Below are 25,650 nucleotides of genomic sequence, written 5' to 3'. Positions count from 1 at the left end.
GCTGTGTGTCCTTTGAAGTTTCCCTCTACGGCGGCTGTGAATCAAAGGAAACAGGAAGTAAAACCCCGTTTTTTAACCTCTAATAACTAACGAAAAAGAAACTTTTCAGGAAAAAGAGGATGTGAGAAACATTCGTACCACGTGTATTTATTTTTTTAAAGTTTGACTGCGACGGATTTTTTAACCTATACTGCAACCAGCCACCAGGGGGCAGTCACATTGCTGAAAGCCTCACCACCAGCCAACGGAATTTCTCCCTTGCTCTGAAATAGAGCGGAACTTTAGGAGGAACTGTTGATGCCGGAGCGGTTGTGCCGGGGGTCATATGTGGGGAACACTTCCGCCCACATCTCAGACTCATTCTGGACAACAAATGATATGTCCTGCGTCTTCATTGGCCACGGTTACATGATGTTTTTTAATTCTGAATTAATAATTCCGAATTAAATCATTCGGAATTAAAGTTTTCTCCTTCGGGTTTACATGGAAATAGTAATTCCGAATTGAGGTTTACATGGAAAACACGTTTAATTGTTTTTATTCAATTCCTCTTAAGGTCTGGGGGTTGGGAAGGGTTCTGATTGGACAGGGGCGGGCGTGACGTATTTATGTTTACCGGAAGAAAACAGACTCCAGTTCCTGCTTCTTTCATTTCTGGTTACAACATGGAAGACCACACAATAAGTTCAAATGTCGCTTTGATTTTGATTATAGTTGTTAAAAAGCAGCTCGACACAAACATACTGCTTCACTTTCGTCAGCTGAGGAGGAGAAGAGAGATAGACAACCGGAGAAGGGAGGCGGAAGACCGGACTGTGGCGATTCAAAGCCGGTTAGTGCAACGGCTGCTGTACCTCAGCCTGAAATATGAGCGTCATCGCGACAGGACAAGGGAACGAGCATGTGCAGAACGACCAGAATTATTTAAAGCGGAATGAACGTATACATGATCGAGGAATTATTCAATTCGGATTTAAAATCAGAATAAACCAGCTAATTACATCGGATTTAAGTTTAATTTGGAATTATCGTTTTCATTCGGAATTAGGTGTTTACATGGTCATTTTTAATCTTTTTAAAGAGGATTGAATCTTAATTCGGAATTAAAGAGGAATTAAAAGTCTCATGTAAACATAGCCATTGTTCCTGAATGTTACCTGTATCTTACAGGTTGGTACTTTGTGGAAAGTCGCAAATGTTTATCCTCAGAGCACTGAGATATATATAAGTAACTTCTGTCTCATTTCTAAAGTGTTAAAGAGTGTTTATTTAGCCAAACAGATAGTTTGAAAGTCGCGGTATTTTCCCGCCAAAGGCACAGGCTTTGCTAGGCTGCCTGTCTGCCCCTCGCGTGAAATAAGAGTCTGTATACCAGAGTTTTGTCTAGCAGACACGTCACTAGGTTTGTAAATACAAAGAAGGAAGGCTCCCACACATCTCATAGTTTCAAGAAAATACTATTAACCCTTGTTCAGTTAGATAAGTAGTGTTTTATAAGGTTTATTTACTGAAGGATGTTATTGTTGGTAGAGAATGTAATGTGCTGTCATCTGTGAGAATCTGAAATTGAAATATGTATTAGTCTGTGTTCTAAGTGTTACAAAAGCTTGTGAATTACAGACTCATTCTGCACAACAAATGATATTTCCTGTGTCTTCATTGTTCCTGAGTGTTACCTGTATCTTACAGGATTAATTTCTGTTAAGGCAACATTCCTGGGACCCGTATCATTTTAGCCAATGCAAAGGTGAATAAAGAGCAAAAGTCATGCTTGGTAGTAACGTGCTGGTTTCTGTCATTTAGGCATTCATGCAATTTGAAAGTTTTAAACTTGCAAGGTTTTACCATGACTTTGGGGTGTCACTGAAATTCTCCAAACACCCTGAGGAAGACTTAAAATGCATCAAGGTTTAAGGCTCCGGTTTAGTCTAGTGATTAGGTTGTGCACCCTATGTACAGAGGCTAAAGTCTTTATGTGGGAAGTCCAGGTTCGATTCCAAATAATGGAATGAAAGAGCCCAAAAATACAATTTTAAAAAGGGGCATCAAGGCTGGTTAGTCCAAATTCTACTATCAAGATAAAACTACATCATGAAGTATTCCTTACAGCATAATATGGATCAATTTAGTGCAAATGAACCCTTTGTGAGACCGATTGCAGTCATGCAGAATTTGCTCCATAAAGTGTTACTGCTATTAACAGATCTAAACTGACAGGCAGGAGAATCAAAACACCAGAAGCTGGTGTCCGTTTCGGACATCCTCACATTGAGCAATTCTTGACTCATCAAAGACCAGACACACTGTGCGACTGTATAAATGTCACGGTGGAACGTCAGCTTCCACTGTACTAACTCCTTCACAATGCACAAACAAGCATCAACAATGATCTACTGACAGTCTGACGGTCCAGACCAACTGGAGTGCTCACTCTGAGTATTCAAAAGAAACTTTTTTCACACATACAGACAGAGGTTGAAGTCAGAGAAGTAAGTCTAAAGGTGTTGATTTTCTTTAAATGCTTGATTCATACTTATACTGTAAATGTGACTTCCATGAGAGAAAAGTTGTGAAATTGTACAAACCAAAAAATAGAAATATTAATTTATTCATTAATTCACACAGAAGCATATTACGTTCACTCAAAAAAAAAGTTCCTCTGGTTTTCTGAATTATTGAGATAATTATCTCTGAGTAACAAGAGAAGTCTTTAAGGAAAATGCAAGTTATGTGTGCAACATGGACAAACTCATACTAATACCAAACATTAACTATACCATGTTACTTAAAGACATGAGTAATCTAGTATTTTTATGGATTGGGTAAGACATTGAGGGTTTAAACTAAATGGTCTTTCATTTTTGCTTCTAATTTTTGATTTTGAGGTGCTAGTATCTCATCATTTCAGAAACAAAGTGCACATTTTTATTTTTTCCTAAAACATGTCCTGAAATTCTGAGATAATTAACTTGTTAATCTGGTAAAACTGGGGCATATTTTTCCTCAAGTTACTGCAACAAGCGTCCGTACATTCATTCATTTGTACTGTCAAATTGTAGCCTAGCCTCACTCATCAACCTGATATAAACACTATAGCCAAATAACCCTCTCATCTAGCCTCTGACATCATTCTATTTTAATGATCTCAGTATATCTTTATTAATGTAGATGGATGATACGATGCAGTATGTCCATCTAACGTGGTGCGTCACCATGGTGCTCTCTATCATTCACACAGGTGAAAAGCAACCCTGAAATTGGGGAATCTGCCCGTGGATCTGCTTTCACTGTACTAGAGTATGCTGTTGGTTGATCTAAACTTCTGAGATGCCAGAACTGTATCCCACCGTGATTGGCCCAAGTGTCCCCCTGTACACTGCATGGCAAACCATGTGCAATCAAGCTGAAATGAGGTCTTCAATGTCAAAAGAGCTGCTAAATCATCCAATCAGTTACAGCCTCACTTCATACCATGTATACCCAACACAGCACCGGTCAGTCTCAAATGTCACTTCTAGAGGACGTAGAATGAATCCTGACACCATTCTTGGAGAGAGTAATGAAGTGAATCACTCTGAATTTTCCCCCAGATGATATTACGCTCTTGGCTTTACCATCGTACCTAGAAAGGCAAATTGAAGTGAGTTGTGTTAAACTAGAGGTGTCCCGATACAACTTTTTCACTTCCGATACAATACTGATATTGCAGCCTTGAGTACTGGCTGAAAACGATATAGATCCGATACGATATCAGCACAAATGATACATACTTTTATTACTCATTTTGTAGTATGGAATGTTAGAAAAGGCTTGATCAAGTGATATTACTCAAACAGAACAATAGTCAGCAACAGCAGGTATGAGAAAAACTGACCCATGTATTATTAACCATTGGGTTACATACATTTTAACCTTAAACATAAGAATATTCTACAATTGAATAAAATAAATACAAAATAAATTGAAGGATCCTGAAAAATAACCTAAATAAATCCAATAAAAACAAATTATGCTGCCAGGGTTGAGAGTCGAGCTTGGTTGGCTCTCCAGTAATGTGAAGGATTGTTCTTAAGTTCAATAGTGGCCTCACAGAAGTAGCTCTCCATTTCAAAGATTGCATGACAAGTTTTGCACTCAGCTCCAACGCCTTTTCCGGACTTTAATGAAAAATACTGCCACACAGCCGACATCACTCCTAGCTACTTTGTTAGCACCTTAGCACACACGCTGTTGTTGTGGGCTCTGGAGTCTGGAAATGGACTGCTTGTATGGGAGATTTTAGATGCAGTCCGATATAATTGGATACTCGTTTTTTTGCTGATATCGGACCGATATCCGATATCAATATCTGATCGGGACACCCCTATGTTAAACCAATGCAAATAAATACAAATGATGCTGTGGTTGAGTTAGCAGAGGTAACTCACACTGGTGGAAGAATCTGCCCTGCTTGTGGTCTACACAAAGCTTCAGATGGTGTGAAATACTGATGTACTAATGTAAGCCTTGTCAAACTGAAGGATAACTTGTTTCTAAAACAGCTGTGACGAAGCTGTGACTCACCCACAGGGAAATGCAAATTAGGAGAGCAGGGGTGAATGTGAAGAATGTGAATACAGGGAATAAAATAGATAAATAAATAATTAAACAAGATAAATCGATGTTAAAGCGTTGAATAAAATAATAATAATGATAATAATGCAGTCCAGGGCTAAAAATAATTGACTCCAGCTCGCTTTTTTCTGATGTCCAGAGGCAGAGAGTTCCACAACTTACTGGCATAAAAACAGAAAGCTCTCTCTCTTTGTGTGAGACACACGAGGAACATTTAAAAGGGAGTGCAGATAAGTTTTTTTGTTTTCAGAACAGGAACAGTTAAAGTTAGTTAAGACACGACGTGAACATTTTAGATTTTAATTTGTGTGAATGTGAAAAATACAAGCTCGAGCTTCAGGAGAACTTGTGATTTAATTTCATGAAGACCTTTACTGAAAAGGTTTGTTTTGGCAAAGAAAAAGTACATAGAATTTTAAAATAGCGTCCAACACAGTAGCTGTGGCTCTTTTCGCCCAGCATTGTGTTTGTTTTCGTGGCTCCATGCCCTCTGAATGACTGTTTACATCATACCTCAGTCCCACATGGACATGCGGCTGATTCATGGTCCCTCCACGGAGCTGGAGGAGGTAAACAGTAGTATTTCTGAAGCAGACACATGTTGGCTCAGAGCTTTGTTATTGTTCTGCTTCCTGGCCGTCAGACAGGCTGAGGGGAAGAGGGCAGGGGTGTGTTTTTAGGAGCGACCAGACAAGATGTTTATTAGCCGGGGCTTCACACCTAATAAAGGGAATTTTCCCTTCCCATAGAACATCCAAACACAAGCAAAGCACACTGCTCTCCGTGTGTGCTTCTGTTCTTCATTGGGCTAAAGTCATGTGGTTCTGTTCACCAGGTAACAGTCATGAAGTGGTAAGAATTGAATCAATAAATATGAGTAGTTTTTACTTCACACTCTATGAATTTTAGTTGAAGGCACATAAAGTTTTCACTCCTTGCTGAGAAAAAAGATTCACACCCAAAATATAAAACACTGAAAGTTAACAATAGCAGTCCCCTTGATTGAAAAATATGGGTGTTGGTACCTGGTGAATACAGTCCACTGTTAAGTAACGGGGTAACCATTTAAACAAGGAACCCCTTTGACAAAGAAGGGTGGATTTTCTTTGACCTGTTCTTGGTTGTTTCTACATTTTGGTTGGACTTTGTTTCATGTAGGATGACCAGTAAAAGAGATGCCAAGGCTTTTGTGCTTCCAAATGATCAACACAATAAAAGTACAGACAGTGAATCCCTCTTATCATGTTACAACCTGGATGATTTATGTGAGAATAGCTCAGGTGAAGAGGTAGATGTTCATCTCTGCCTTGAATTGGCGTCATCAGACCAATGAACAGGTTTCTTTGAGACATATTAATTGACATATTAATTTTGTGTTTTAAGGGATTTAATTGGGATCACTTTAAAAAAAAAACAGGCTTTGATATGAGATTTCCCATTGTTTGTACAACAACAATTTCAAATTCCTAAAATACATTGCTTGTAAAAGTAATCTGTTGAATCAGTATGCATAGTAGCCAGGCTAGTGTGCACATCATGATCGTAGATTACATCGTGAATTCTGCATATCAGTGGCGCTCATTTCAGAGGTGCAACGATGCCCCGACACAAAGTCGATGACAACATTAGTTCCTGACAACTTAAAAAGTCAATGAGTCATTGCTGACGCGACTGCACATTTGCACGCCATGCACCGACAGAAAGTCATTTGCAGACGAGTGAGACAACTTTGCATCCTCAATTTGTCTGCCGAGTGAAGCACAAGCAAAACAGCGATTGGAGGCAACAAGTAAAGGAAACATAGCAACATGGCAGTGATCGATGCAACATCATTGTGTCATCACATTTTTTAAGTCGGAGAGCATTTGACTCGACGCTGCAAAGAAAAGAGCTGTCACCAAAATCTGTTATCTGGAACTTACTTTGCATGGGAGCATGTCCTTAATGTGTGAGTGTTCACAGAGGAGACACAGTGACGTTCAGCTTAACAGTCCAAAGTTCGAGCAATGCTGTAGAGTTTTACATTTTCAGTTCCTCATCTTAAAATCTTTCCCTTCTATCACTTCATCTTTTCTCTCCGTCTCGTCTCTTTTTCTCCAATCTACAATCCTGTGTCTCTTTCAACAGAGATGAATACAAGAGTGTTGACTCAACTTTCTCCTAAAAGCTTTCTTTAATGAGATCCACTCATTGTGAGTGTACACAACAAAAGTGTGTGTGTATGTTTAGCATGGGCCAAGTTGAGGTAAACCCCTTGTTTCCCTCCTCTGAGTCAACAAATTGTGAGAGTGCCAGAAGAGCCACACTTTAGTAATACACTCTGCTCTTTATTGGATCTGGAGGGCTCTGCAGGAGTCCAGGTCAGACCATCATTTAGTTCCAGTGAACCCCCAACAATGCCAAGACACCCAGCAGGTTGTCTTGTTACAGGCACATTTTTCATTCCAGTAGGATTTTAATAGCTTCAGGTTGTGATTTGTCTGTGCAAACACACGAATACACTAAAAGATTATAGGCCTCACATGAGCACTAACTCACATGCAGAAGTAGTCGAGTTGAACACATAAACAAAATCACTGAAGGGTGAGGAATAAGGCTGGTATGTGTTTAATTTGTAGACTACTGCTGATAACTTATTTAAACTGATTGATCAGAGTAAATCTATAGCATTGTCAAAGATCAAGATTGCCAGTTTTTGAAAACTCAAAGATCCTCTACAAAAGTTCTAATGAAGACTACACATGTATAAAACATGGACTTAGTCCTTGTAAGATCACCCTCTGATTCCCGAAGGAGTGTTATGAAGTGATGAACAATGTCTGTCGCCTTTTTGGAAATTCTGAATCAATCAAGCTTTCACTTTCTACAATCTAACTTTGAAGAGGACATTGTAAATTTGTGTGTTGCTCGGTCAACACCTAGGCAAAGATGGGTTCCAAGCCTCCTGACAAGCAGCAACAACACGCCCACCTGTCCGTCAAATAAACCACACCCTGAATTATGCAAATATATGAACTCAACTCAACTCAACTTTATTGAGATAGCACCTTTCAGACATATAAACATGCAGCCCAAAGCGCTTCACAAAATAACAGAGACAGAAAACAACAGCAATGGTAAAAATTAAAAACAGCATGATTATAAATAAAATACTTACAATTAAACTAAAATCAACACAGTAAAATTAATAAATAAGTAAGAGTGGAAAGAAAAGTTAAAAATAAGGTAGCGTTGACAAGATCGGATGAATACAGGGAATAAATAGATAAATAAATAATTAAATAAGATAAATAAATGTTAAAGCGTTGATTAAAATAACAACAATGATAATAATGCAGTCCAGGTCTAAAAATAATTGACTCCAGCTCTCTGTTCTGATGTCCAGAGGCAGAGAGTTCCACAGCTTAGGGGCATAAAAACAGAAAGCTCTCTCTCTCTTTGTGAGACACACGGGGAACATTTAAAAGGGAAGCATTCGAGGACCTCAGTGATCGGGCTGGAACATAAAATGACAGGAGATCAGTGATATATGGAGGAGCAAGGCTGTTAAGAGCTTTAAAAACAAGTAAAAGTACTTTAAAATCAATTCCAAAAGAAACAGGGAGCCAGTGCAGAGTTTTTAAAAGAGGGGTTATGTGGTCTGTTCTCTTTTCCTTGTTAATACTCTGGCAGCAGGCAGTTTGAACAAGCTGCAGCTTCTTTAGAGATTTTTTGAACTGGTAAAAAGAGAGTTGCAGTAGTCGATGCAGCCTGTACCAAAAGCAATATTGTAATATATGCATAACTGTTAGCCTCAGTTTAATTCATACAGTTGTTTAACTCTTGAGACCACTCAGCACTTTTTACACGTCCTATTCACCAATTCACACACACATCCGTACACTGATGTGTGGATGTGCTAAGTAATGTTCCCTTTTAGTATTGAAAATATAACCATTCATCCTAATATACATGCAACACTTGGGCATGTAGATTTCAGAAGCTGGGATCGAACCGCCAACCTTGCAACTAAGAGACATCCACCTGTACCACTCAGCCACAGGTTTGAAACAATCCATCCTTCCTACTTTGCATAAAATGAAAGTTTGTTTTCCTGTTTCTGAGCAGTGTGTCAGCCAGTTAGGAGAGAATCAATTAATCAGCGCCTCTGGGTATTCTTTCACTACAGGCTATTTTTAGATGAGAGCTGTTTGTCCATTGTTGAAGGGATCACCACGGCTACACGTAGCTTTAGATATGACAACAGTGACAACCGTTCAGAAGTTTTTGTTTGTTGACTGTTTCGTGCATCAAAGAGAGCAGAGAGAAACATGTCACTGGATGAAAAGAATCAAGCAACAGAGCTGTGTGAAGTGTGAGTGTCAGCATGTGAAGTGCAAATGTCCAAGTGAACAGATGGTGTTAAAGCAAACAATGTGTTTATCACCAGAACTAGATAATACGCAGGCCACAAACTTCAAAATTGACATCATTGCTTGACTTGGCTTTGAGTCAAGGCGTTATGCTGAAGTATGAGGCTTCGTTTTCATCGTTTGGCTAGAGCAGCAACCCTAGCACCTTGTTATACTAAAATATCACTGACTGCCCTGAAAGACGCTGAGTGCAACAAACTCTCTCTATCTACTTCAGCTCTCTCCTCCTCGGGAACAGCTCTACAAAAAGTTAAACAGACTCTTGTAGCGTGCAAGCTAACCATTAATGTTAGTCTGTGGCTAGGGATGCACCGGTCCCACTTTTTAGGTCCTGATACCGATATCGATACCTGGTCTTTGGTATCTGCCGATACCGATACTAGCCGATCCGATCCTGGTATCGCTTTAACAATCTCTATTCCTTAAAGGTGACATATCACGCTTTTTTCATCAATATATATTGGTCTAAGAGGTCCCCAAAACATGTCTTTAAAGTTTATGCTCAAAAAAACACTTTGAAATCAGATTTTGGCATGCCTGAAAAACCCTCTTCTTTAGCAGTCCTCAGAACACTCTGTTTTCTCTCTGACCACGCCCCCTCAGGAAGTGGATGTGCCTCGGCTCTCCAGCACGTTGATCTAATGTTTACATGTTGGCTGAATATACACGGCTGCTCAGAGATCACGTTACTTCAACCCTCTGAATCTGATCCAGAATCTGATCCTGACGGAGAGGCGCCTGTAGCAGGACCTTTCTGAAGGATTGGTCACAGATTTAGTGTTTCTTGTTGTTTTATTTATCAGTATGTCGACGTGTGTCTTGGTACACAGCTACGAACATGTAGCTATGTAGCTATGCTAACTAGCGCTAGCACTTATCCATGACAAATAAAAATCATCCACTAGATCTTCAAATCTGCAGACGTGGGGAGTAAAACCGACCTCTGCCAGAAAGGCAGCAGGACCTTTTCTGAAGGATTGGTCACAGATTCTGTGTTTCTTGTTTTATTTGTCACAATGTAGACGTGTGTCTTGCTACACAGCTACAGCTACGACATGTAGCTATGTAGCTATGCTAACTAGCGCTAGCACTTATCCATGATAAATAAAAATCATCCACTAGATCTTCAAATCTGCAGACGTGGGGAGTAAAACCGACCTTTGTGTTTATTAAGACAGCCTACAACTAGCATGCCTCCCTCCTAAGCTCCTTGTTAGCACACATTTGTGCAGGTAATGAAAAACAGAGGGGGGATTCAGTATTATTTTATACAGTCTATGGGCTGAACAAACTCTGAGCTCTGACTCCGTGACAGACCGGATATTGTTGTTACGTAACAAAAACACGGAAGTCTGAAACGGCTCGTTTCACACACATTTACAGAAAGGTGGAGAAATCAGAACAGGGACAGAATGGATTTTTTTCATTCTCGGGGGGTTTGCAGACATGCCAGGGACACGTATTTCAGGTAAAGAACCATTAAAAAGTCAATTTTGCATGATACGTCACCTTTAATGTGAGGATCCAATCATGTTTTGACAACTTCAGGCTTTTTTGACTTTGTAAACCAGAATAAAATGAACATTTTAAAACTGACAGTATCATTATTCAAGAGATTATAAATGTGTACCAGCAGTTTGGTGAGTAAATCTTCATCACCAATTACAATTCAACTGTAAACCTCAGCAGTGGATAAGAGGAATTAAATATTCTGAAAAAACTGCTTCAAATGAGAAAATAAAAAACATGTAAAGTAGTGTTTCCATAGAGTGTTTCCCAGAGAAGTACAGTGTACCTGTGGCTGGGATTAAAATCATTGAATACATTATTACTCCACCCAGCTTTGCCCTTACTGTTTCCCTTCTCTGTGTCTTATATTGTGACAATATGAATCAGCAGCACATTTTATAAAGACACTGATGACGTAGGAGACGCACATGACTGTTGTAAACACAGAAAAGTATAGAACTGAGATGAATAGATCTCTCATATGGATCAGCACTATATATCGTCCCTTTGTCACTGATATCCTATCTAGCTTTTTGAGTCCGATCTAGCCGATATCCCTACCTGTGGCAAACATAGAAACAGTGTGACAGTAAATATTAGTGGTTTTGAAATCATGACTTTTTCAAACTACAGCATATCTCAATAACCAACCAATGCTTAATGGGGACATTAATGTTTCACATACAGGACGTGTATGAAACAGAAAAAGCTGGAACTCCTGGAAAGTGCAGATGTTGTTGCATTAACCAGGGATCCCTGGATGTCAGTAAGTCATCAAAATTATCTTGGGATAACTGCACACCATATTGATAGTGATTGGACATTTTGTAAGGGCACTCCTGCACATTTAAAGCTGGGGTTGGTAGTCAGATTTAGATACACTTTTTGTTATACTAGTTAAAATAATCTTTATGTCCTGATGGTAATCAATACATAATGTGTTCCTAAAAAAGAGCGAAGAAAAGCTGCTATCTACAGCCGGAGAAAACCTGGGAAAACACCAACCAATCAGCCTTTTTTGGGTGCCAAAATTTTAAACCATTCAAATCCCGTCCTGCTGTTCTGCCCGCCTCCTGCGCGTACATTTCCCCGGCGTGCACTCCGAGACCCCGTCTCCTGCCTCTGCTTCCCCTGACTCTATTTACTGCCCCTCTCGCTCGACCTCGGGCCTGTCCCCTCTTACCCGATGAGGTGCTTTGCTCAGGACTGTAGTCCGGATCAGAGTCTAAAAAGCTCTCACCACGGGGGCTCTGACAAGCAGAAGAATTAATGACATTTAGTAAGTCCTACAGAAAATGTAGATGTACTGTAGCGTCAGTCCGGATGCTGTAGTGATGACGAGCCGATTCGTGAACACATTGAGTTTTGGAGGAGCTCTGAGGAAGGAGGGGAGGGGTTAGACAGAGTCCTGAGGAAATGCTACATTCAAATTCATGCTAGTTTTCCGAGACTACCAACCCTAGCTCTAATGTTACAGTAGTAAAAGTTAAGATCAGCAAGTGCATTTCATTGCATTCATTTGATTCCCAAATCAAGACTCATAAACGGTGCCATCAAAAATGCAATTCATCTTGATTAACTCTTCATATTCAGCAATTAATTGCGATTTTAGCAGTGGTACTTTCTCGAAGGGCTTCCAGGTCCTGTTTAATTTCAGCAAGAAAACCAGCCATCTCCTGTTTCATGATGTCACTGATACCCCTTTTCGACCGAGACAGTTTCAGGGCCGGTTCGGAGCGCTCAATTGAAAACCGATTTTTTGTGTTTCGACTATAAGTGAACCGGCTCCCTGCTGGGAAAACCGGTTCCAGAGCGGCTTCAATTCTTTGCTGGTTGAGAACCCCAAACCGTTTATGTCAGAGGTGAGGGGCGGGTTGCTGTGTTCAAAAACACAAACCAAACGTGTTTCCTCCATTGTCCTGCAGTGAAAAAATAAAAGAGACTGATGGATTCTAAGGCAAAGCAGTGGTTGACCGAGGAGACAAGATGCCGTTGTCTGCCATCGCTTTTGTTGTGAGGGAAAGTTTGCGCTAGCTCTGCTGGGAAAAGCAGTCACGTAAATCTGACGTCATGACGTGCCTCTTCCACGGGCTCCAGCGGGCGAAAGAGGCACATGTGACGTGTTGATTTGCGAGTTCAACCAGCTTCCAACCAGCGCGAGCACCAGCCCGGAAATACAACCCGGTTCGTGTTGGACGAAAAGAGGTAACACAAGCTGACGGGAGCTGCCCTTCTCAGCTTTAACTAGCTGAAGAAGAGCGTTCACTGTTGTGTGGGTGATGGAGGGTCTGGAGGACAGGTGGAGGGGTTAGCTTTAACCATCAGCGTTTCAGGGCTGGTTAAACTTTGCGTCGTGACCTTTGATGATTGAGTTTTACTGGCCATTATACTCACAGAGAAGTCAGAACCATGAAGGCTCTCCAAATAAGTTACAGAAAAACTCAAATATTGTGTTCTACTGAAGTTAAAACATTTTAAAAAATGGAGCGTGTTAGACCTGCGACTACTCCATGCCTGTAGCATTTGATAGCCCTAGTTTTAATTATCTGTCAGCATGCTAATATTAACATTTAGCTCAATTCAATGCTTCGAAGGTAATGGCATTCCCCTATAAAGCAAGTTAAAGATTCATGTTGTGTTTCTCTGGTTGTCCGGTCAAATAAAGGCTTTTATCAATCTGTGACCTTGTTTTATACAAGCAGAAGAAAACAGTCGGTGTAATCTGCAGCAGTGAGACTCAGGGCTGAATGTGTTTTTGTAATTTATAACATTTCATAGAAAGATCACAGCAGCATCACAGTCACACTCAATACAATGGCTGAAGTAATGCCCCATGTCACAGTACAGCTCAAAGTCTGCTTAAGATTTGAGGTGGAGGTTAGGGGTAGGCCAGATTATAATCCATCAGAATGAATGATCTTCATTACGTCAGAAAGACATGAGAAGGCCTAAGAGGTCACTTCTCATACCGCAGAAGGAGTCCCAGATTGGAGCATGACGATCTGCATTTCCTGAACAAGTATTCCACATGCTTGTCAGACATTGTCAGCCTCACCGCCACATTTCATAACTGCACTCCTCAGCTGAAGGTTATGAACTCCTCAGTCATTACACTTTTCAGTACAGCACTTGAGCTGACCTCCTCAGGCATTTCAATAGCCTCTTTCGACATAGACGAGATTCCAAAGCATGTTTTCTGACAGCTGATTGCTACGAAGAAGCAATCTTCCTTGATTTGCAGTCAGCAGGAAACATATGGTCTGTGTTGTTGTGTTAGCTACTGGAGGAAAACAGACAGGGCTCCAGCTGAGGGCGAGACGCTGCAGCTGACAGAGAAGTGCTAAAACCAAATGATAATAACCCAACTGACTTATCTGTAGGAGGGAAGGTATTTAAGCCAGACCAAAAAACAACCTCCCATCGTATTGTTGACCACAAAAACAAACTGAGTACCAGAAGAAATTACAGGGAGCATAAAAGTACTGACAGGATGATGGAGGAAAACATTAGCAGGCAGGGATTTGGTGAGAGCTCAGAAACAACATCAGAAATGAGGCAGAAAAATGTGAATAATACACATCCATGAGTCCTGCAGAGACACAGCAGCAAGTGTTTCACCTTTTAAATGTTCCTGAAGTTGGATTTAAGATCATTTTGTGCAGCAAAACGTCAGATCCATCAAATCAGTCTGTTTCCAGTTATTACAACTTTCTTGTTTTTGAAACTTTTGGAATGATCTGTATTCTAGCTTCAGACTGAAAGAAGCTTCTTCAAGAACCGGCCTTAAAGACGGACAAACATGCCCACACACTGAGCAGCTTACCTGACTTGCCGACCCCCGCTCTGCCGAAGACGGCCAGCTTCACCTCCGGGCTTTTGGCCATGACAGCAGCTGTGACCAGGGAGGATCAAGGAACCAATCAGCAAGCTCCAAGGTCAGCCATCCATCCTCTTAACCAAGTGGTCTCTGTGGAGACAAATAGAATTAATTTAAGTTACATATATGTATCTCTACTTTAAACGTGAATGCTAACAACTTGACTGTTAGACTTGGATGGGATTCTGAGTGCAGTATTTTTCTTCTTGTTGGTTGCATCTCTTCAAGGACTTGTTCATTCAGCCACAATGAGTTATAAGTATTTATTTGTTGCTTTTATTTCAAGTGGTCTGAAACGCTGAAACAATGTACTGACTGGAAATAGGAAAAGAGCACATCTCGCCTGTATTAGCTTCTCTGAACTGGCTCCCCATAAAATCTAGAAAATTATGTAAAATCCTATCACCATCATGTTTTAAAGCACTCATAGTGCCTTAGTTCCCCTCGGAAACATTACACTCCCAGCTAGGGTTGCAAATGGAAAGTTTCCGGTAAATTTCCATGGGAAGTTAAGCTGGGGAATTTTGGAAATATTTCAAATTGGAAACTTTCCATGGGAATTAATGGGAATTAATGGGAATTAGGGGTGATTTAATGGACAGGTATCATATCCAAGCATAAATATTTATTTTGTTATAAGCAGACATCCATCCAAAATAATACAATTAAAAAGGATTTATTTGTAAGTAGAACTTTATCAAGTTTTAAATATTTTATTGAACAATCAATTCTTTCATTGAAGAACAAAAACATGAATGTTAAGTTAAATATTACTCATCCCCCCGACCCAACCCATTCAAAAATTAATACAAATGCAATCCCAACAAAGTCCCATTCAAAATGTTAAATGAAAAGAGCCGCTCTCCCTCCAAAAAAGTCCCATTCAACATGTTAAATCAAAAAGCATCTTCCCTCAAGCTTCTCAAGCCTAGCCTCTGCAGGATTCTAGAAATCCTCTGTGCTTCATGTGATGGAGGAATGCACAGTGCATGTAGGGGGCGTGGTCTCAATAGTCCTGCAGTAAGCAGTGTGCTATGTGGATGTGATGGAGGAATAGCAGAGATATTCAACGGCACTTGCATGAAATCTGGTTGTTTTAGTCAGGATTATGTTCAAATATATTTTCCCCAACTATATTTAAGTTCCATATTAAGAGCCAACCTTCAGCTTAGGTTTATTCCTGGTTTGTTCCTGTTTATTCCCATAAATTCCTGTTAATTCCCATTGAAAGTTTACAACTTTGAAAATTCCCGGAATTTTGCATCCCTACTCCCAGCATGCAGGCCTGCTTGTTGTAATGTAAGTCTCTTAAAGTATTACAGGAAGTAGAGCCCTCAGTTATCAGGCCCCTCTCCTTTGGAATCATCTACCAGTCAGGACACCCTCTGTTGGAGCTACAGTATTTCCATTGTTTCATATATTTGATTTTTTTACTTTAATTTATGTATTTATTGTCATTTCATTTAAGGTAAATATAGGATTAAGTTTGATGCCTTAGGTGTTATTTATATATTTCAGTACTCACTTTGATAGGTTGGTATTTTTCACAGGCATGTGGATGTTAATCTGCAAGGAGGATCAAAGGCTGGTGGTGCTAGCTCTGCTTATATTAGCTCCCCTCAGTAAACTCATTTGACATTATTTACCTGCAGACTATGATCCTGTGTTTAGCCATGTTAGACAGATTGTGCTTTCTTACCTATAGAGCAGGTGGTTCATCTGAATTTAAGTTCTGTTTAAACAACTTTAAGTAGTTGCTTCTGAACATCCCTCCTGCAAGCAATACACATACTTTATCATTACTGGCACTGTAGCCATAAGTCTGTTTGAGCTGTTGTTGTCTGCTTCTGTCCATCTTTCTCCTTCTACATCTCCCTTGATCCTTCTTTTGAAGCCTAATACAGTCGCAGCAAAGTTCTGACATGAGTCTGGTTCTGCTCGAGGTTTCTGCCTGTTAAAGGGATTTTTTCCATGCTGTTATAATTTTCTAAAAGCTACAAAGTGCTATGTTCATGGTGGATTAATGTTGGGTCTCTGTAAATAAAAAAGTCTAATACAATAAATTAGGACAAAGGTGAAATATCTTTTTTTAAATTGTTTTCTTAATATAACATTTTTCAAAGTGTGCTTTTTGTAGTAAAATGATTGATTTTAATGACAATGTAGAAAGAGAAAATTCCTGTTTTTGTGAGATACAGTGTATAGGCCGCTGAAACATCCCAGCTAAGTAGAGTGATAATCTATCATCAGTGGTAAGTTACTTAAAACAAACGGCACAAGAAAATCCCTCATCCATCTGTGAAGGGTTGAAATGAAAAATGTGAGAAAACAAAAAACAGAGGTTCAGTACACCCTGTCTGGATAAGGCTGAAAAATGTGCTTGTGTGTGTGGCAGTGCCAGAAACATGTTAGCCAGCTTCAGACTGGTTGAAGTTATGAAGGGGCAAACTTCCAACCCTCTCCCTCCTCATGCACAGCAGCACGAACACGCCACATTCAGAGTTTAAGCTAACCTTTTCCCTTTAGTACCAACACACACATGCCCATATATGGTGTTACTGCGTGCCGCTCGGCGTGGCTCATGGACCATCCATCACTGTGTCTCTGTCAGCAAGGAAGCAGTTGGCGTCTTTAAATATTATTAATGTGGACTTAATACCAAAAAGCAGACAGGACTGTCAAAACAGTGCATGATATTGTAGTAATGTCATAATGGCTCAAACAGTGACGACAGGAACATTTTGTTCCATCTTTACAGTTTTGTTTGGAGATGTTTTGAGCACTTTTGAGACTTGGTATATAAATATGTTTCCAACTAAGGTGAATTATTGTGCTCCGTGCAGTGACAGCTTTAACTAAAACATGGTTGGATGGAGTCTCTGAAGTTCCTGTTCATTTAAAGTAGATTTTATTTAACATGTATGTTTTACATTAATCTTAGCCTATAGGCCACTCTTTACTAATAACAAGCAACCAGGAAGAAGAAAGAATAATACTCTTTAGGGTTCCAATATGGCCTCCACGGCACATTTGTGTGTGTCCAGGTCCTAACAATGACAAGTCATATTGCTGGTATGCTTAATGTTATTTTCAGTGTGTGTGTGTTATTCTTTTCAAAAACATAAAACATTTTTAACACTTATCACACTCAGGTGAGTACACCACAGTACATGCAATGAAATGCTTTAATGAGATTTTCCATTCCTCCCCCCCGACCACAAACAAGAGTTCTGTCCTCGCTAGACCTTTGTCCTAACTAGCAGGTTAGCATCCCATGCTTCCAAACCATTTTTTTCCTACCACTCTTCCTGCTATGTTGAGCTGTGTTAAATAGGAATGCAAGGTAGGGATATGTTAGCCTGTTGTGCTGTATCGTAGACACCTGGCCTTCGTTTCTCCCATTTATTTTATTCAAAATTTGTTGAGGGGGTTCATGATTGGCAACAGTTTATTTATTTATTGATTGAGTGATTGATTTATTTATAACCTTTATTTAACCAGGAAATACTCATTGAGATTAAAAATCTCTTTTCCAAGAGAGTCCTGGCCAAGATAGGCAGCAGCACAGTTCCAGAGTTACAAATAGACAATACACAAATAGCAGACACATACAACAGCTACACAACAAACACCTCCAGAAAAACAGCACAAGTCACATTTAAACAAAACATCTGCAGACAGATGCATCAGCCTCCAAATCCTTTAAGGACTGCTTAAAAGCATTCAAAGTTATCAGACCACAAAGTGTCAGATCCTGTTGTAAGGCAAGTTCAGTCCTGATCATCTGAACAGATCGTAATAAGTGATCCTGAGATCGAAGATTATGAGTTCCTGAGTTCTTTTGTGCAATGTAGGTGAGGAGGTAAGAAGGAAGTAGACCTAAGATGCACTTATAGATTAGAAGAAGCCAATGTTTGTGCCTGCATGATGACACGGAAGACCATCCTACTCTCGAGTAGAGCATGCAGTGATGAGTCATAGTTTGAAAGATTGGTGATAAACCTCAAGGCTCCATGGTATATGGTATCCAGCGTGTGCAAGCTTTGAGCAGACTCAGAGGCGTGCATTTATAAGACATCACCGTAAGTGTCATTCAAAAATGGTGACAAGTTTCTACCTAGCAATAGCTGTGTTCATGCGCTATGTAACATACATTAGTAGGCTGAAAACAGTGATAACATTGAGGAGTCCAGTTCTCACATTGTTTTTTTTTTTCATTGCCAGTAAAGGGTGACCACGGTCATCTCTAACACCTTAGCTAATGTTTGCTAATATAACCCACAGAGCTAATGATACTTAAGTGTGGATCATTTACTCTTTCTGAAAGTAACAGAATCCAGACCCAGAGAGAAAATGGGCTCTCTCTAGTTCTGGAGAAGGAAATGTTTTATCAGTATTAGATGAGCCATGTCCCTAATTATGAATAACCTTTTTCCTTGATATAATGGAAACGAATGGCCTATACTAAATTCACCCCATACAGTTTATACAGAGACCAACACCATTTTTATACCAGGCTGTAAACATTAAATGCTGCTCTAAAAATTGGTGTCTTCATAGGGGCTCTGACAATGTTTGCTTGGTTTTTGGGGACAGCTTCAAGTGGCTTCAGTTATCAGGCCCCTCTCCTTTGGAATCATCTACCAGTCAGGGTCCGGGAGGCAGACACCCTCTCTACTTTTAAGAGTAGGCTTCAAACTTTCCTTTTTGATAAAGCTTGGAGATAGAGCTGGATCAGGCTTGGACCAGCCCTTACCTATGCTGCTATAGGCTTAGACTACTGGGAGAACTGACACACCGGGATCTTATCTCACCCCCACCAACCCAACAAACCTCATCACTTAATTTAACTCTCCCTGTCCCATTAAAGTGACTAACCATAGACTGTTCTGGAGTCCCTGAGCTCCCTTGTCTCGTAGGTTCCTCTGAGCTGCAGTAGACGTCCTCCTGCTGTGGACGTTCCAGACTCCAGCTGATGCGGATGTGCTGGACTCCAGCGGAAACAGCTACTACTACTCGTCTCATCCCTATCACTGCTCCCTCTCTCTCTTATTCTCCTCTATCCCTCTTTCCAGACCCAACTCAGTCGAGGCAGATGTCTGTCTAACATGAGTCTGGTTCTGCTCAAGGTTTCTGCCTGTTAAAGGAAGTTTGTCCTCTCCACTGTAACTAGCTAAATACTGCGAGGTGCAATGCTCATGGTGGATTAAAGTGGAGTCAGACTGAGTCTTACCCTGTCTTGGTGTTGGGTCCCTATTCATAATTTGACACATAGAGTGGTCTAGACCTGCTCTGTTTGTAAAAGCCTCTTGAGATAACATGTGTTGTGATTTGGCGCTATACAAATAAAGATTGATTGATTGACACTTGAGGAACTGCAGTTTTGTGCTTCTGCATTGGCTTCCCTTTGCAACCTTGGAGGTTGCTACTTGGTTGAACAGACGATTTTGTAACGCCAGGCTCGCTTTCTTAAGTCTTTGTGCTAATCTGAGCTGGGCAGCTGCTGATTTTAGCTTCATAGGGGCAGAGAAGTTTAATCTGTTTTGTCATTTTAATCTTTATAAAAAAAATGGTGCAGCTTTATCGTAACGTCAAACCATTTTCTTACCATCAGCTATTTAACATTCCTCATGTACACCTTGGAAAGGCCAAACCAATTTGCACCTACAAGACCCCATAAAATACTCTAATTACCAATGGCTACACCACAGTGATTAGAAATAAACCAACAGCTAAATGCCAGGACATGACCAATGACATTTACAACATTTATGGACCTCAATCAATCTATAGTTCTGGACACATCAACAATCCATTGTTTTTGTATCTAATCTGTTACGTCAGTCTCTCTCAGCAGCTGAACAGAACAGAGAGGGAATAGTAGCAGCTAATGTTAACAGCTTGTGTGGCTCCTTTTTATCACGATAGATTTAATACTTCAAACATATAACTGTCAGCAGACACACATCACTGCAGTGGTGCCTTGCTCTCCCACGCACCAGAAGGGAAACACCAGGGAGAAAGAGGCTCAGCAGTGTGTCTCCCTACAGCTGCCCGGTCATTTCTCTTCACATTTTGCCATTTATGGCCTCCACCCACTCCACCCACCACCATGACTCTCTGTCTCACACACGCACGCACGCACGCACGCACTTACGCACGCACGCACGCACGCACGCACGCACGCACGCACGCACGCACGCACGCACGCACGCACGCACACACACACACACACACACACACACACACACACACACACACACCCCAGTCATAAATTTAGAAGAGAATAAAGGGCTTTGGCACATTAAACAGCTGCTAACCTCGACACATCTGGAACTGACTATTCGAGAGGCTTCGAGTTCTCTTGACGACAATTTAGAAAGTGCAGACTGCCACACTACACATGACAATGTCGGATCGTCCAATCAATGTTCCATCAGGGAGGCTGAACATGTTGCTACAGGAGATTTAGAAGTAAACAACCAGTGTGCACTCACTGTAGTTCAGCATGTGAAGGGTAGTCCAATGTTTTGGGGAGCACTGGCATACCTATTTTCCACTTTTGCATAGTCAGACCACATGATCATAATCACTATTGTCTGAACTGCATGCAGTAGAGATAGACATGCCACGCTTTGTGTAACCATGCATTGCACCAAGACTGGAATCAGAACAATCTGTATGCTTACTTCCATCAAAACTGAAAACACCTGTACATGTTGTGTCTTGCAGCAACACCTAACTGCTTCTAAAACCACCAGCAAACTGATTTTGATCTTCTCAGCTGACTAGACACTGGCAGCAGAGATCAACAAACTCCTCAGGGAGATCTCTTGCTGCTGGATACATGTGCTCTAACTGTCAGATGGTTTTTCATTTTGATTTTTTTTTTTGGAAACAGGCAAAGTCTTTTGATCCATTGTTAGTATGGAAATATGTAAAAATATGTAAAAGTTTTTTAATGAATGTATCCAACACCCAGCAGTTTGCTTAAGTTGCTTCAAACTCCAACATCTAAACTGCTGGCAAACCACAGTAAACCGCTTAATTAGCTAACCCCATTCCACATCTAATCAGTGGGATAATAAAACTGAACACTCTTTTCCATCAATTAGTTATTATTTTTGCATTATATCATATTTAGACTTCCACACACACTCTGATCCTAGAGACAAACCTTTTTTTTTTTTTTTTTTTTCCCATATTTCCTTATTTAATTCATATTGATATATAATGTTCAAGTTAGCATTATCCACGTGTTACACTTGGATGTGATTGGTCAAAAACCCATAACAACTGTGATTAATTCTCAACAACAAAAGTGACACCAGGGACAACCTGATCCCACACCTTATTTCAAATCAATCCACAGAAAAGGGTTTGGGCACATTTCATTTCTGCTTGTTGACAGAGTGGCAAAAACGTCAGTGTCTGTCTTAGGTTGGTCTTGAGAGTGGGGAAATCATGACAGTTAGTGGGCACAGATGTGAGAGCAGCCTGAGGAGCTACTGGACTACAACCATCTCTGAGAGGGGAAAGTGGAGCAACATCCTGTCCTGCAATCCATGCAATCACAGAAGAGCTGGTGAGTGCATCTTTAAGCTGCCGATCACTAATAAGTAACTTGAACTAGAGCTGAGCAGTATTGAAAAAGATCTCATGATACAATTTTTCATATCAGCCAATATTGATAATTATCACAATAAATATAGAATCATTATTTAATTTAAAAAGACGAGATTTAGTTTTCAGATGAACTTCTTGAATCCATCATTTCTGATGGTGTTAACAGGAAGCAGGTCTTTTGTGTAAGATAAGATTTTTGTGAAGTTTTAGTTTGTAGATCCTTTTTTTATCAGGTTGAGGTTATTTCCATAATTTGATTTACATTAACTACAGATATATATCACATTTTATACAGTGTATCAGTTTGGTAGAGTATTGATTTTAATAGTGTATTCCCCTTTAAGATTACTAAGGGTTACAGGGGGAGTGAATGCATTACGGTTATTCAGTGTTCAGACGTCCTACGGTCGCGGTGGACATTAAACGTGTCTGAAATGCACAGCAGAAGTTGTCTCTGTGCTCTTCCTTTACCCTCATCCTGAAAGTATATTTAATGAAGTGTATTAAGTGAATACTTAACGCCGAGTCACACAGTGTCAGACTAACGACTCTGCTTAGAGCTGCTAGGTTTTGTGTTTCTTTCAGTGTCGCTGTCTCTCATTTCAACGGTGTTGATTCCTCTCCAAACCTCTTTAAGCCCCGCCTACCTCTCATCCCGCAACATGATTAGCTGTTCAATGCTGTCTTCTTCTTCTGTCCAATGTTGGGTGGCAACTAGCGCATAAGGCACATTAGTGCTTCCCCCCTTTCCAGTGGGTGGGTGGGGTTTTATACTTGTTTAAATATATCAAAATGTTATTGAACATTTGTTATATTTATATTAAGAAAAATTGTATCACGATAATTGTAGTTCTCGATTTACCCCCAGCCCTAACTTGAAATATAAGAGGTACAGATAACAGTGACCACTTGTGATTTTTGCCTTGTTTATTAAAAGGTGTATCGACTGCAAAGCTCAGAGAAGGGGAGCTGATTAAGGACAGAAATGTCAATGGAAATATTCAGAAGTCCTGTCCAACGTGTCTAACATTACCTTCAGTGGCAGTGTTTAGTGTGATATGCTAAGGCTAATGTTTTTAACTTGACAGTGAGATAAAATGCTCAGTTTAATGTTAATATGTCACACAAGGAGGCTGACATGAATACACTGCCATGGAAGTGTTACTGGCCGTGGAATTAAATGGACACATTTGTTGTTGTTGTTGTTGTTGTTGTTGTTGTTGTTGTTGTTGTTGTGGTTTGGTAAGCATTTTTAAATAGATAATCCAGGACCAGTTTAATAGCACTTGATTTCTCTCTGTTAGTCAAAGAAAATGAGGCTTACTGTAGAAATTCTGCACACTTGATCTGATACGAAAAAGTCAAATGATATGATCACATCTTGTTTCAATGATTCAAAAACTTGGCTTCAACTAACACATAAAAAATGATTAATTGTCCAAGGGAAAAACAGTTATCTTAAAACATCGAGTTTTGATTTTGCCAAGTGGGATTACACTTGTTTTATGAAAAGCAAACTAAAAGTACTCACACTGCTCTTCAGAGTGAAGCAAAAATGTCAATACCAACTATGATATTAACATCAAACAAAAGGAGTAAAGCTGCTTCTGACTTTAACAGTAGCTGAAGGGTTGGTGTGACTTCAAATAACTGTGATAAACTACATAAATTCAAAGATTAGTTTGATAGTCCAATGACCCCAACAAACAACCCTGTGCCCTTTCTACAGTATCCACATTCAAGCTATTTTCTGCACAAATCTCTGCTCTACAGGGACCCCTTCCAAACTGTAAGACTAGGCACATGTCTATTTTTCCCACAGCATGCCCAGCTGGCTTTTGTGTCATTTTTAACTGGAGAAATGAATCTGGGTGGTGGTGCTGTGGTTTGGGGAGATTACAGACCTCTGAGCTCCAAACCAAGGGAGGAGACCTGCTGCACCACAGGCTATAGAAAGACTGCAGACCACAGGCCTGTCATCAAGATACACACAGTGGACTGGTGCCCTGCTTTTGAGGGAAACCAGTGAAACCAGTAGGGCCAAAAAGTTCCAATGTCTAACTCAAACAGAGAAAGGTATATTTTAGTCACCTTACAGTATAAGTCTTAAAAATGTTCTGGAAAAAGTGAAAAAGTTCATCGGAAAAGGGAACAAAAAAGGATTTGTGATTTTGTGCTACAAGCTCTTTTGTCAGACACTTTTTGGAGAGGGGTCTCATTGAGACCGTCATACTGATGGACTGTAGACCAGTTTGGTACTCTTTCATCAAAACTCTTATCACTAGGTCTGTTCTTTCTCTATGGTGGGGGTGTGGGGGAAAAGGGCTACTCTGTGTCACCTCTTAGTTAGGAGATCTACTCAGAAAGCTTAAAACTCAACAAAAGATAAGTACCAATAATAAAATGTTCTTTACAATAAATAAAAGTCACCTAGTACTCAAGGGTTAAAAAACTGTATTTGTGACAAAATATACTCAAAGTTTGATAAAATGATTTTCTGTAAGTGTTTCTTAACAGAATACATTTTAAATCTTGTTGCTCAAACTCTCAAAACACACATAGCTCCGCTGACAAGTCAAACGTATTATGCACTCTGTGTCAAACAGATTGAAAGCATCAGTAAGTTTAAGTCTAAGTCTGAGCTTCCAACTTTGAGCTAAACATTAAGGTGCAGCCAATCAGACTGATGTCAGCGGCAGACTGCAACACCAAAGCCAGCAGAGCACTAATTTGAAATATGCAACCTGTGGATAAAACTAAATCAAAGAGATTAACTACAGTGCTGGGTGACAAATGACTGAGGACCAGTCAATGTTGTGGAAGACTTAGGTCAAAGGGACGTCCTTAGGTTGGCATGTTGTAACTATAAATAAAAGCGCTGTTCTTAAGCCAATCGTCGGCGGGAGCCATACTGGAAATTCTGAACTCTACCTAACTTCTGTTGAGCTAGTGTGAGGTAAAGAGGCGGACTTTGAGCCTCCTAGCCAACAGCTACAGTGTTCCTGCCTGTCAATCGAGTCAGTTATGTCTCTTATAATGGAAAACTCGTAATCTTAATATCTTCAACATTGCGGCATTATGAAAAAAATCACCCCGTACAGTGTGTGCCGATCGAGAAATGAGCTATCCAGACTACACTGGTCTTTTGTACCAGACTGTGAACATGTTTATTTCTGCTGTAAAGATCGTCTTCTTTGAATTGGTGTGTATGTGGTTCTTAGGTACTTCCGGAGCCAGCCTCAAGTGGACACTCGAGAAACTGCAGTTTTTACACATCCACATTGGCTTCAATTCTCTTGGCCAGAGGTTGCCGCTTAGTTGTAACCAGTCATTTTTGTTATTATCACGGGGAACAAAAGTGTCACGTATACAGGACCTGTATGAAACAGCAACCAAACTGGAACTCCTGACAAGTGCAAAGGCTGTTACATCAACCAGGGGTCACTGGACATCAGTGAGAAATTATGATTACATAAATATAACTGCACATTATCAGCACTGATTGGACATATGTATGATACAGTGTGCTTGCATGAACTCCTGCATATTTCTTGATGTGTAAGAGTTTTATTCTAAAATATATAAATAAACACACACTGTATTTTGCAGAAT

At 40.2% G+C, this 25,650-nt stretch overlaps 1 protein-coding gene and 1 long non-coding RNA gene across 3 annotated transcripts in view; one reads left to right on the top strand and one right to left on the bottom strand.

Annotated features, from left to right (window-relative positions):
• The window catches only part of rerg (RAS-like, estrogen-regulated, growth inhibitor), a 72,859-nt gene that overhangs the window by 45,613 nt on the left and 1,596 nt on the right, over window positions 1-25,650 (bottom strand). For both annotated transcript variants that reach the window (XM_034674141.1, XM_034674140.1), the window contains exon 2: window positions 14,359-14,502. In XM_034674141.1, the coding sequence (XP_034530032.1) occupies window positions 14,359-14,419 (61 nt within the window). In that variant the 5' untranslated portion in view covers window positions 14,420-14,502. The remainder of the gene's footprint in view (window positions 1-14,358; window positions 14,503-25,650) is intronic.
• LOC117805418 overlaps window positions 1-25,650 on the top strand; it is an 83,203-nt gene that overhangs the window by 56,665 nt on the left and 888 nt on the right. Inside the window, exon 3 of the long non-coding RNA XR_004629425.1 lies at window positions 14,284-14,470. This is a non-coding gene — a long non-coding RNA (uncharacterized LOC117805418). The remainder of the gene's footprint in view (window positions 1-14,283; window positions 14,471-25,650) is intronic.

This window comes from Notolabrus celidotus, chromosome 21 (genome assembly GCF_009762535.1).
Source record: "Notolabrus celidotus isolate fNotCel1 chromosome 21, fNotCel1.pri, whole genome shotgun sequence".
NCBI lineage: Eukaryota > Metazoa > Chordata > Actinopteri > Labriformes > Labridae > Notolabrus > Notolabrus celidotus.
This window is presented reverse-complemented; position numbering and strand designations above follow the sequence as displayed.